At 49.5% G+C, this 13898-nt stretch overlaps 1 protein-coding gene across 1 annotated transcript in view; it reads left to right on the top strand.

Annotated features, from left to right (window-relative positions):
* Positions 1-13898, top strand: part of LOC132581821 (A.superbus venom factor 1-like) — a 138095-nt gene that overhangs the window by 103928 nt on the left and 20269 nt on the right. Inside the window, exons 27-29 of the mRNA XM_060253234.1 lie at positions 3594-3744; positions 9810-9973; positions 10551-10709. Coding sequence (XP_060109217.1) covers positions 3594-3744; positions 9810-9973; positions 10551-10709 — 474 coding nt within the window. The remainder of the gene's footprint in view (positions 1-3593; positions 3745-9809; positions 9974-10550; positions 10710-13898) is intronic.

Genomic DNA, 13898 nt, shown 5'->3' with positions numbered 1-13898 from the left:
TGTAGCTTCGCCCACTGTGTGGTGTCTGAATGCCAGTGATGCCCACGGACTCAAAAAAGGTCAGGGACCCCTGCCCAAAAAGATAGTTTTCAGTTGCGCTCCTGCACTCTCGTTGTTTGTGAAGGTTGCGATGTTACCAAAATGAAGTACAGTTCACTGAGAGCCAGCATGGTGAAACAGTCAGTGTCCGATTAGGATCTTTGATGGGGAACCACATGGGGAATGGGTGCTGAGTGTCTTTTTCCTAGGGTTGTCAAGTCTGACTCAAGACATATCTGGGGACTTTGGGGGTGGAGCCAGGAGACATTGGGGGTGGAGCCAGAAGCAAGGGTGTGATGAGCACAATTGAACTCCAAAGGGAGTTCTGGCCATCATGTTTAAAGGGACTGCACACCTTTTAAATGTCTTCTTTCCGTAGGAAATAATGGAGAATAGGGACACCTACTTTGGGGGCTCATAGAATTGAACCCCCTGGTCCAATCTTTTTGAAACTTTGAGGAGAGGCTCTGGTTTCCAAACTGAAATTTTGGTTCCTCTACCTCAAAAAACAGCCTCTTGGGAGCCCTAGATACCCATGGATCAATTCCCCATTATACCCTATGGGAATCAATCTCCATAGGGTATGATAGAATGTCCAGCAGACATTTCCTTCCCCACCCTGCTTTCTGATGACCCTGAAGTGCAGGGAGGGCCTCCAAAATGAGGGATCCCCTGCCCCCACCCGGGGATTACAAACACAAGCACAACCCAAAGGTTATAGTGACAACTGACTAATATTTGTATAAATTTGCAATACCGTCCCAAAATGGCTGCAACAGGAGGTGGAGCCAGTCCCCAAATGACTGCTGCAGGAGGCAGAGCCAAATCTAGCATGGAGTTTTCAACTAATTTAGCATGGAGTTTTTAACAAACATTAAGAAGAACTTCCTGTTTGTGAGAGCAGTTCCTCAGTGGAACAGGCTTCCTCCTCGGGAGGTGGTGGGTTCTCCCTTGGAGGTTTATAAGCAGAGGCTAGATGGCCATCTGACAGCAATGAAGATCCTGTGAATTTAGGGGGAGGTGTTTGTGAGTTTAGAGCGGTTCCTCAGTGGAACAGGCTTCCTCAGGAGGTGGTGGGCTCTCCTTCCTTGGACGTTTTTAAAGAGAGGCTAGATGGCCATCTGACAGCAATGAAGATCCTGTGAATTTAGGGGGAGGGGTTTCTGAGTTTAGAGTGGTTCCTCAGTGGAACAGGCTTCCTCCTCGGGAGGTGGTGGGCTCTCCTTCCTTGGGAGGTGGTGGGCTCTCCTTCCTTGGAGGTTTTTAAGCAGAGGCTGGATGGCCATCTGACAGCAATGAGGGTCCTGTGAATTTAGGGGGAGGTGTTTGTGAGTTTAGAGCGGTTCCTCAGTGGAACAGGCTTCCTCCTCGGGAGGTGGTGGGCTCTCCTTCCTTGGAGGTTTTTCAACAGAGGCTAGATGGCCACCTAAAAGCAATGAGGATCCTGTGAATTTAGGGGGAGGGGTTTGTGAGTTTAGAGCGGTTCCTCAGTGGAACAGGCTTCCTCCTTGGGAGGTGGTGGGCTCTCCTTCCTTGGAGGTTTTTAAGCAGAGGCTGGATGGCCATCTGACAGCAATGAGGGTCCTGTGAATTTAGGGGGAGGTGTTTGTGAGTTTAGAGCGGTTCCTCAGTGGAACAGGCTTCCTCCTCGGGAGGTGGTGGGCTCTCCTTCCTTGGAGGTTTTTCAACAGAGGCTGGATGGCCATCTGACAGCAATGAAGATCCTGTGAATTTAGGGGGAGGGATTTGTGAGTTTAGAGTGGTTCCTCAGTGGAACAGGCTTCCTCCTTGGGAGGTGGTGGGCTCTCCTTCCTTGGAGGTTTTTCAACAGAGGCTGGATGGCCATCTGACAGCAATGAAGATCCTGTGAATTTAGGGGGAGGGGTTTGTGAGTTTAGAGTGGTTCCTCAGTGGAACAGGCTTCCTCCTTGGGAGGTGGTGGGCTCTCCTTCCTTGGAGGTTTTTAAGCAGAGGCTGGATGGCCATCTGACAGCAATGAGGGTCCTGTGAATTTAGGGGGAGGTGTTTGTGAGTTTAGAGCGGTTCCTCAGTGGAACAGGCTTCCTCCTCGGGAGGTGGTGGGCTCTCCTTCCTTGGAGGTTTTTCAACAGAGGCTAGATGGCCACCTAAAAGCAATGAGGATCCTGTGAATTTAGGGGGAGGGGTTTGTGAGTTTAGAGCGGTTCCTCAGTGGAACAGGCTTCCTCCTTGGGAGGTGGTGGGCTCTCCTTCCTTGGAGGTTTTTAAGCAGAGGCTGGATGGCCATCTGACAGCAATGAGGGTCCTGTGAATTTAGGGGGAGGTGTTTGTGAGTTTAGAGCGGTTCCTCAGTGGACCAGGCTTCCTCCTTGGGAGGTGGTGGGCTCTCCTTCCTTGGAGGTTTTTCAACAGAGGCTGGATGGCCATCTGACAGCAATGAAGATCCTGTGAATTTAGGGGAAGGGATTTGTGAGTTTAGAGTGGTTCCTCAGTGGAACAGGCTTCCTCCTCGGGAGGTGGTGGGCTCTCCTTCCTTGGAGGTTTTTCAACAGAGGCTAGATGGCCATCTGGCAGCAATGAGGATCCTGTGAATTTAGGGGGAGGTGTTTGTGAGTTTAGAGCGGTTCCTCAGTGGAACAGGCTTCCTCCTCGGGAGGTGGTGGGCTCTCCTTCCTTGGAGGTTTTTCAACAGAGGCTGGATGGCCATCTGACAGCAATGAAGATCCTGTGAATTTAGGGGGAGGGGTTTGTGAGTTTAGTGTGGTTCCTCAGTGGAACAGGCTTCCTCCTCGGGAGGTGGTGGGCTCTCCTTCCTTGGAGGTTCTTCAACAGAGGCTAGATGGCCACCTGACAGCAATCAGGATCCTGTGAATTTAGGGGGAGGGGTTTGTGAGTTTAGAGCGGTTCCTCAGTGGAACAGGCTTCCTCAGGAGGTGGTGGGCTCTCCTTCCTTGGACGTTTTTAAAGAGAGGCTAGATGGCCATCTGACAGCAATGAGGATCCTGTGAATTTAGGGGGAGGTATTTGTGAGTTTAGAGTGGTTCCTCAGTGGAACAGGCTTCCTCCTCGGGAGGTGGTGGGCTTTCCTTCCTTGGAGGTTTTTCAACAGAGGCTGGATGGCCATCTGACAGCAATGAAGATCCTGTGAATTTAGGGGGAGGGGTTTGTGAGTTTAGAGTGGTTCCTCAGTGGAACAGGCTTCCTCCTTGGGAGGTGGTGGGCTCTCCTTCCTTGGAGGTTTTTCAACAGAGGCTGGATGGCCATCTGACAGCAATGAGGATCCTGTGAATTTAGGAGGAGTTGTTTGTGAGTTTCCTGCATTGTGCAGGGGGTTGGACTAGATGACTCTGGAGGTCCCTTCCAACTCTAGATTTCTATGATTCTATATTTATTTATTTTTTAAAAGCAAATGGGACAAAGAAGCGGCAAGGGACTAGAGACCCTACAGAACTTCCCAGCAGCTGGCGAAGAAGCAGGCAGAAAGGAAAATGATTCCAAAATGAAATGTATCATCCTGTCTGACCATTGGTCCCTGAAGTCTTCTAACATACAGATCCCTTTGCTTTCCCGTTCAGAGCTTAAACAACAGCATTGCCAAAGCTGCTGAGTTTCTGGCCAAAAAGTACAGGTCGCTGCAAAGGCCTTACACCGTGGCCCTGACCTCGTATGCGTTAGTCCTCGCAGGGGAGTTGGACCATGACAGGATACTGATGGGAGCCTCAACAGGTATGTTTGTAGCTCTTCATTGTTTCTGAGGGCAGGCACTGGGAGCAGGATAAGAGACAGATTTGAAGAGGAGGGGGGCCTCATGTGCACAAGGCCGAGAGAGTGCCCCAGCCCGGTAGCTTTGACAAGTCCAATTCAGAAAGTATCTGGGGACTTTGGGGGTGGAGCCAGGAGACATTGGGGAGGGGCCAGGGGCAAGGGTGTGACGAGCATAACTGAACTCCAAAGGGAGTTCTGGCCATCACATTGAAAGGGCCCAGATAGTTGCCACTGCTAAGTCAGCCTTTTTCCATTTGAGGCGGGCAAGGCAGTTGGCCCCCTTCCTAGAGCGCCAGGACCTAGCAACAGTGATCCATGCAACGGTCACCTCGAGACTGGATTACTGTAATGCCCTCTACATGGGGCTGCCTCTGTGCTGAATCCGGAGGCTGCAGCTGGTGCAGAACGCAGCGGCTAGGCTGTTATTGGGGCTCCCTAAATGGGAGCACATACAACCAGGGCTGCGCGGACTGTACTGGCTGCCAGTTATACACCGGATTCGTTACAAAGTGCTGGTTATCACCTTTAAAGCCCTATATGGCCGAGGACCTGCCTACCTGAGGGACCGTCTTTCCCCATACGAACCCCAGAGAGCACTGAGGTCAGCAGGGAAAGACCTGCTGACTATTCCTGGGCCGAAGGAAGCAAGACTGCAGAGTACCCGTACTCGGGCCTTCTCTGTTGTGGCCCCACACCTGTGGAACCAGCTCCCAGAGGAAGTACGGGCCCTGCGGGACTTTGACCATTTCCGCAGGGCCTGCAAGACCTTCCTCTTTAGTGAAGCCTTCACCGACTAAACACTGAGAGTCTGCTTAAATGATTTTTGTTACTGGTCAGAACAGCACCAAGATGTAAATTGTATTGTTTTATTGCTTTTAGAATTTTAATTAATTTTTATCTACTGTTAAGGTATTGTATCATTTGTTATATTGATTAATGTTGTTAGCCGCCCTGAGCCTGCCTCGGCGGGGAGGGCGGGATATAAATAAAAGGTATTATTATTAAATGCCTTCCCTCCCTTGGGAATAACAAAGGATAGGGCAACATTCTTTTGAGGCTCATAGAATTGGACCCCCCGGTCCACTCTTTTTGAAACTTGGAGGGTGTTTTGAAGAGAGGTACTAGATGCTATGCTGCAAATCTGGTGCCTCTACCTCAAAAAACAGCCCCCCTCCAGAGCCCCAGATACCCATAGATCAATTCTCCATTATTCCCTATGGGAATCAGTCTCCATAGGGAATAATGGAGTGCCCAGAAGAAATGTCCCTCCCCCCCGCTTTCTGATGACCCTGAAGCGGGGGGGGGGGGGGTCTCCAAACCAGGGGATCCCCTGCCCCCACTTGTTTATTTTATTTATTTATTTACATTAGACTTTTCTCCCGCCCTCTCCGCAAGCGGACTCAGGGCGGCTCACAACAGTCGTTTACACGATTTAAAACAATAAGTCAATACAATCTATAAAACATTAATACAATTTAAAATTTAAAAAACTATTCCACGGTGCTGTACCATTTCTTAGTTGGCGGTTCTGCTTTTCAGACGGTCAGCCACCGGAAACTCTAGCTGATGTCCGGTGGCAGCTCTCTCTCAGTTTAAACATCGAAGGCCTGCCGAAACAATTCGGTCTTACAGGCCCTGCGGAATGTAGGAAGGTCCCGCAGGGCCCTTATGGCCTCCGGGAGAGCATTCCATAACTCTGGTGCTGCCACCGAGAAGGCCCTGGCTCGTGTCAAATGCAACCTGGCCTCCTTTGGTCCAGGGGTGGATAGCAGATTTTTTTGTCCCTGAATGCAGTGCTCTCTGGGGGATATATGGGGAAAGGCGGTCCCGCAGATAAACAGGTCCCTGACCATAAAGGGCTTCAAAGGTCAATACCAACACCTTGAAACGGACTCGGAACACAACAGGTAGCCAGTGCAGCTCTTTCAGCACTGGCTGAATGTGCTCCCATCGAGGGAGCCTCATTAACAGCCGTGCCTCAGCGTTCTGCACTAACTGTAGTTTCCGAGTCAGCGTCAAGAGTAGCCCCATGTAGAGAGCATTACAGTGATCTATTCTTGAGGTGACCGTAGCATGGATCACCATTGCTAAGTCATTGTGCTCCAGAAAAGGAGCCAGCTGCTGCACCCACTGAAGATGAAAAAAGGCGGATCTAATAGTGGCTGCTACCTGGGCCTCCATTGTAAGGGAGGACTCAAGGAACATGGCCAAGCTCTTGACCTTAGGGGCCGGTATCAATGGCACCCCGTCTAGAGCCGGCAGCTGGACCCCTCCCCTTAGACCACCCCGGCTCAGATAGAGAACCTCCATCTTTATCGGATTCAACTTCAGCCAACTCAGCCTGAGCCAAGATGCTACGGCTTGAAGAGCCAGGTCCAGATTTTCCAGGGTACAGTCGGACTGGCCACCCATCAATAGATAGAGCTGGGTGTCGTCTGTATATTGGTGACAACCCAGTCCATACATCCTGACAATGTGGGCAAGGGGGCGCATATAGATGTTAAATAACATCGGGGACAGAACCGCACCCTGAGGCACACCACATGTGAGTGAGTGCCTCTGGGATGACTCCTCCCCTATCACCACCCTTTGTCCCCGATCTTGGAGAAAGGAGGTCAACCACTGTAAGGCAGACCCCTGAATCCCTACGTTGGCAAGGCGGCCAGTCAGTAGCTGATGATCAACCATATCAAAAGCAGCTGACAGGTCCAATAATAGCAGCACTGCTGAGCCGCCCCAATCCAGATGTCGCAGAAGGTCATCCATGAGAGCGACCAGAACCGTCTCTGTCCCGTGACCTGGTCGAAAGCCGGACTGGAATGGATCCAGTGTGGAAGTATCCTCCAGGAATCCCTGTAGCTGAATTGCCACCGCCCGCTCTATAACCTTACCCCAAAAGGGAAGGTTTTATACCAGCCGATAGTTCACCAATATGGCGGGATCTGCAGATGGTTTTTTCAAGAGGGGACGGACCACAGCCTCTTTAAGGGGTGTGGGAAAGATCCCTTCTATCAGGGATCTATTGATGATACCTTGCAGTGGTTCACATAGCATCGCCTGGCTAGCTTTTATAAGCCAGGACGGGCACGGGTCCAACCTACAAGTCGTAGGGCGTACAGCTAAAAGGATCCTGTCGACTTCCTCCAGGCTGAGTGGACTGAAGGAATCCAGAACTGGACCAGAAGACGTGCTCGGTGCCCCAAGTTCTTTCACTGTGTCAAGTATGGCGGGAAGGTCGTGTCGGAGCGACGAGACTTTATCTGCGAAAAAACTCGCAAAAGCCTCACAGCCTATTTCCAATTCTCTAATATTTTGTTTACCATGTGGTAAAATTGTTGGTGACCGAATTATACTAAACAATTGTGCTGGGCACGAGGTCGTAGATGCAATCCGGGATGCAAAGTAAGTCTTCTTTGTGGCCTGGACTGCCATCTCATAGGTCCGCATAAATGACCTATAAGATGTTCTCGTAGCTTCGTCGCGAGTATGTCGCCATTGTCTCTCTAGACATCTTAATCGCTGTTTCATTGATCTCAGCTCCAGGGTATACCATGGAGCGGATCGTGAACGAGGATGAAGAGGATGTCGGGGAGCGATCTCGTCGATGGCCGTGGAGAGCTGGCTATTCCAGTTCTCCACCAGTTCATCCAACGAGTCGCCAGAGGGCCAGGGATCCCGCATAGCCGTTTGAAGCCACAAAGGGTCTATCTGGCTACATGGGCGAGCTAAAACTTGCTCACCTCCTAGACGGGGTAGAGGTGGCGTATTCACATGAGCCCTCGGGGCATAGTGGTCAGACCATGGCACCGCCTCGGCAGAAATCTGATCCACTCCAACTCCCGCCGCAAAGATCAGGTCTAATGTGTGCCCAGCCTGGTGCGTTGGCGGTGTTACATATTGGGAGAGTCCCAGTGCTGCCATGGAAAGCACTAGGTCGTCGCCCGAGTGGAAGCTGCATCCTTGGCACCTGGGGATTAGAGCAAACAGGAAAGCACAGTGTACAGTTTAGGTAAACTAGGAAAATAACACTGTGAAATACATTGGAACACTGTTCTAAAAGAGAGAGAAAGAGTGTTCCAATGTATTTCTCTTTTAGAACAGTGTATCAGAATAATTTTTGTGTGTGTGTGTTGACATGCTCAAATGAGGGATGTGGGCTGTTTGTCTCATTACATATACTAATCCACCTTTCACTATACTTTAATGCAGGGGTCCTCAAACTTTTTAAATAGGGGGCCAGTTCACTGTCCCTCAGACTGTTGGAGGGCCAGACTGCCGTTACTGTACAAGGCCGCGGGCCGTCAGTTCTCCGTCTTCTGCATCTCTCTCCCTTCCCCACACCACACACCCCGGCCTGGGAACTCACCTCACCTTGGTATCACCTCACACTGTCTCCGCCGCCTCAGCCCAGTGCCAGAAGTGTGTGTTGCTAACGCGAGTTTAGGTTGAACGTCACTTCCGGTCTAATTTTGCCATAACCCGGCGGGCCACACAAACGTCCTCAGCGGGCCGCATCTGGCCCGCGGGCCGTAGTTTGAGGACCCCTGCTTTAATGCACCCTGTTTTTCTAACGGCTAACATATTATTTCTCTTTTAGAACAGTGTATCAGAATATTTGGGGTTTTTTTGTTTTTTTTGTATTGACATACTCAAATGAGGGATATTGGCTGTTTGTCTTATTGCATATACCAACCCATCCTATGGCAAACTATATGGATGTTATAATCTCTTGAGAAACCATGCCCTCTGCTTAAACTAACAAGGCCAGAATGTTACCTAGATTTATGGCACTTCGCACCTACCACGGCAGTCTGATTTTCATCACCCTCCACTCCGGTGTTTTTTCAACAAACACAGATCCCTATTTGTGATTCTTTTAATCTGCTAAAAACATTCCCATGATTCCACACTGCCCACTTCTATTAAGAATTTCTTCATTCCCATTCCCACTTGTCTGATGAAGTCCGCTTAAGAGCATACGAAAGCTTACATTCTGGATAAAACTTAGTTGCTCTTAAAGGGGCACTTGTCTACTGCTTTGTTCTATTGCTTCAGACCAACACGGCTGCCTGCTGGGATCTTCCTTGCTGAAAGACACAGGAATACCATATATTCAAATAATGTAGAGGCAGCAGTCCTCCATCCAACAGGTGCAGCTACATGAGTCCAAGGTCCTGTTCGTGTTTCACCTGCCGCTTCCACTGGCTGCCTGTATTTTTATCAGGAACCTGTGCTAAGGCAAGAGCTCACTTGTATAGCTTACATTCTTGTTTGCACGAACGGTTCTCAAGAATAGATCCAAGTAGGCAGCCATGTTGGTCTGAAGTAGTAGAACCAAATAGGAGTCGATTGCACCTAAGACCAACTTAGTTTTATTCGGAACGTCAGCTTTCGTGTGCTCTCTAAGCACACTTCTCAGACGAGGAATGAGGTACAGTAAGCAGAGCCACATATAGCTGGTGGGGTTTGGAATGCCAGGTGGTACGAAGTTAAAAACCAATAGCAGAAGAGTAAAATTAACACATTCAGAAAACCTCTGATCTGGGTTGCATTAGCAATTTCTGAATTTGTTAATTTTACTCTTCTGCTATTGGTTTTTAACTTTGTCCTACTTGGCGTTCCACACCCCACCAGCTATATGTGGCTCTGCTTACTGTACCTCATTCCTCGTCTGAAGAAGTGTACGTGCACACGAAAGCTTACGTTCCGAATAAAACTAAGTTGGTCTTAAAGGTGCAATCGACTCCTATTTGGTTCTCAAAAATGTAAGCTAACAAGTGAGCTGTTGCCTTAGCACGGGTTCCTGATAAAAATACAGGTGGCCAGTGGAAGTGGGAGCACTGGCCCCACCTACCTCACAGGGTGTCTATTGTGGGGGTGAGGAGGTGAAGGAGATTGTGACCACTCTGAGACGCTGAGATTCAGAGTATAGGGCAGAATATAAATCCAATATCATCATCTTCTTCTTTTCTTTTTCTGTGACTGGACCGCATTTTCCTCCTCCACGTTGTTCTGTCGCTACTTAGGTGGAGACCGGTGGGAAGAAGCCAACTCTCACAGCTACAACATCGAAGGCACCTCCTACGCTCTTCTGGCCCTGCTGAAGCTGAGGAAGTTTGATGAGGCTGGTCCCGTCGTAAGATGGCTGACCCAGCAGAAATATTACGGGGGGACCTACGGCCACACTCAGGTGAGCGGCTGCGTCACTGTCCTTTGGGGGCGGGCTACAGGGAGGGCCTTAGGGTTGCCAACTCAAGGTGGGGAAATTCATGGAGTTATTGGGGGAGGGGCTTGGGGAGGGTAGAGTTTGGACAGGGGAGGGACCTTAGCAAAATGCAACAGCACAGGGGTTGTTTTGCAGAAAAATAGGTGGTGGAGCTCATTAATATAACTCATTAGCATATGCCACCACCACCCACTAGCCAAAAGCAACCTGATGCAAGAAAGGAGAGCCTTGGGTGAGCAAGGCCTGCTTGGGCTGGCTAGAGATCGAGCTGGCCCAAGCAGGTCTCACTCACCTGGGGCTCTCCTTGGCTGCCCCCCTAACAGTCAAAAGGCCGGCAGCAAGCCACCCACATGCGCTGCAGGAAACACCTGTGAGAGACCAGCATGCCTGCATCCAGCTTGCCCCCCGCTGCTCCAATGCACCACAATGCGCCAGCATCCTGTGTCCACGGACCGTCCTTTCCTCAGGGCTAAGGGCCATGTCGAGAGGTCTCTCCTCTGAGGACTTCTTCACTTGCTCTGTCTTCTCCTTCCCTTTGCAGTCAACTATCATGGTGTTCCAGGCTCTTGCCCAGTACCAGACAGACATCCCGCTCCAAAAGGACATGGATTTGGGCGTTTCTCTTCTGTTGCCAAGACGGTCTGCTCCAGTTGAGTATAGAATCAACTTTGAAAATGCCCTCCACGCTAAATCAGAAGAGGTATGGAACTTCTGGGAGAAATGTTTTGCTTGACAGTGTCTATTGATGATCCACCTTCATGTCAGGGTGGATAATGCAGGCCGTAGGTTGTCGGGAGACAGTGGTCTGAAATCCCAACTCCTCCAAGGGCCCTTGCTACCAACCCAACACTGATTTCTCTCTTCCCCAGACTTTAGAGCAGTGGTGTCGAACTTATTTGTTATGAGGGCCAGATCTGACATAAATGAGACCTTGTTGGGCAGGCCTGCCTGGTTGGGCTGAGACTTGTTGGGTTGGGCCATGTGTCTACCTATTTAAGATTAGGTAGCAGAGATGTGGTGCTGGAGAAGAATCTTGGGAGTCCCTTGGACTGCAAGAAGATCAAACCAGTCCTAAGGGAAATCAACCCAGACTGTTCCCTGGAAGATCAGATGCTGAAGCTGAAGCTCAAAAACTTTGACTGTGAGAGTTGAACCCTAAGGAAGGCCGAGCGCAGAAGAATAGATGCTTTCGAGATATGGTGCTGGAGAATACTCTTGAGAGTCCCTTGGACTTCAGGAAGATCCAATCAGTCTGTCTTAAGGGAAATCAACCCTGACTGTTCCCTGGAAGGTCAGATGCTGAAGCTGAAGCTCAAATACTTTGGCCACCCAATGAGAAGGGAGCCCTCCCTGGAGAAGACCCTGATGCTGGGAAAGACAGAAGGTAAAAGAAGAAGGGGGCGGCAAAAGAGGAGATGTCTGGACAGCATTACTGATGTAACTAACACAAATTTGAGCAGACTTCGGAGGATGGTGGAAGTCAGGAAGGCCTGGCATGACTTTGTCCAGGGGGTTGTAAAGAGTTGGAATTGACTGTGCGACTGAACAACAACAAAGCAGAGATATAAATGTTATAAAGAACACAGACAAGCACAAATATATATTTTTTAAAACTTTAAACATGCTTAAAACGTTAGCACTCATTGGACTTAAAGGTGCTTTCTTTGTATTTCTCCCATGGGATCCAGGGAACTGGGCAAAGGAAGCTCTGGCTCTTTCCTTCCTTCCCCAGAGGGCCAGAAGGGGGAGGAGCCTCAGTCAATAGAAGGAAGAGAGACTTGGCTCAGTAACTCTGCTGTGCAATTGAGAGATGTAACATGGAAAAGGGATCACAATGCGACAGGCAATGGAAGTTAAACAACTGCTGTGATGATGATAAACATAAGAACATAAGAGAAGCCATGTTAGATCAGGCCAAAGGCCCATCCAGTCCAACATACTGTGTCACACAGCGGCCAAATACACACACACACACACACACACACACACTGTGGCTAATAGCCACTGATGGACCTCTGCTCCATATTTTTATCTAACCTCCTCTTGAAGGTGGCTATACTAGTGGCCGCCACCACCTCCTGTGGCAGTGAATTCCACATGTTAATCACCCTTTGGGTGAAGAAGTACTTGCTTTTATCCGTTTTAACCTTTCTGCTCAGCAATTTCATCGAATGCCCACGAGTTCTTGTATTGTGAGAAAGGGAGAAAAGTATTTGTTTCTCTACTTTCTCCATCCCATGCATTATCTTGTAAACCTCTATCATGTCACACCGCAGTCGACGTTTCTCCAAGCTAAAGAGCCCCAAGCGTTTTAACCTTTCTTCATAGGGAAAGTGTTCCAGCCCTTTAATCATTCTAGTTGCCCTTTTCTGGACTTTCTCCAATGCTATAATATCCTTTTTGAGGTGCGGCGACCAGAACTGCACACAGTACTCCAAATGAGACCGCACCATCGATTTATACAGGGGCATTATGATACTGGCTGATGTTTTTAATTCCCTTCCTAATAATTCCCAGCATGGCGTTGGCCTTTTTTATTGCAAATGCACACTGTCTTGACATTTTCAGTGAATTATCTACCATGACCCCAAGATCTTTCTCATGGTCAGTCTCTGCCAGTTCACACCCCATCAACTTGTATTTGTAGCTGGGATTCTTGGCCCCAATGTGCATTACTTTGCACTTGGCCACATTGAACCGCATCTGCCAGGTTGACGCCCACTCACCCAGCCTCAACAGATCCCTTTGGAGTTCCTCACAATCCTCTCTGGTTCTCACCACCCTGAACAATTTAGTGTCATCCGCAAACTTGGCCACTTCACTGCTCACTCTCAACTCTAAATCATTTACGAACAAGTTAAAGAGCATGGGACCCAGTACCGAGCCCTGCGGCACCCCACTGCTTACCGTCCTCCACTGCGAAGACATGTGTTTATCATCACAGTCGTTGTTTAACTTCCATTGCCTGTGCGATTGAGAGAGCCTGGCAAAGCAAGCTGTGATGCAGAAGGAAGCAAGAGAGAGGGAGAAGGAAGCAGACGACACTCAGTTGCTCGGGGGCCTAATTTGACCCCCAAACTGCATGTTTGACACCCCTGCTTTAGATGAACTGTGCACCTTTCAGTCTCAGTATTTTGCTCAAGGCCCTTGTATGCTTCATTGATTAAAACCTTGTTCAGTGCTTCATTTGTTTATTTATGCTTAAACGATTCTTTAAAAACCCTTGAAAATCTGCTCTCAGTGGTGGCTGTGTGGCAATCATAAGGTGTTACGCACCAATGCAAAACATGGTGAGTATGCACGGCAACAGTGGACTCATCCTTCAAACAGTGTCCATATCTGGATGCCCTTAAAAAGAGAATTAAGACTGGGGCACAAGGCATAGGGCTGGTGTGCTTTTAGAGTTCCAGATTCCACTGTTTTAGCTTGCAGACAGCTAAAAACCCCGTTCCATGTGTTACTAGAGCCAGTTTGGTGTAGTGGTGAAGTGCGTGGACTCTTATCTGGGAGAACCGGGTTTGATTCCCCACTCCTCCACTTGCAGCTGCTGGAATGGCCTTGGGTCAGCCAGAGCTCTCTTATCTGGGAGAACCGGGTTTGATTCCCCACTCCTCCACTTGCAGCTGCTGGAATGGCCTTGGGTCAGCCAGAGCTCTCTTATCTGGGAGAACCGGGTTTGATTCCCCACTCCTCCACTTGCAGCTGCTGGAATGGCCTTGGGTCAGCCAGAGCTCTCTTATCTGGGAGAACCGGGTTTGATTCCCCACTCCTCCACTTGCAGCTGCTGGAATGGCCTTGGGTCAGCCATAGCTCTCTTATCTGGGAGAACCGGGTTTGATTCCCCACTCCTCCACTTGCAGCTGCTGGAATGGCCTTGGGTCAGCCAGAG

Source organism: Heteronotia binoei, chromosome 13, assembly GCF_032191835.1.
Source record: "Heteronotia binoei isolate CCM8104 ecotype False Entrance Well chromosome 13, APGP_CSIRO_Hbin_v1, whole genome shotgun sequence".
Taxonomy (NCBI): Eukaryota; Metazoa; Chordata; class Lepidosauria; order Squamata; family Gekkonidae; genus Heteronotia; species Heteronotia binoei.
The sequence above is the reverse complement of the archived record's forward strand: the minus strand, read 5'-3'. Positions and strand labels throughout refer to the sequence as shown.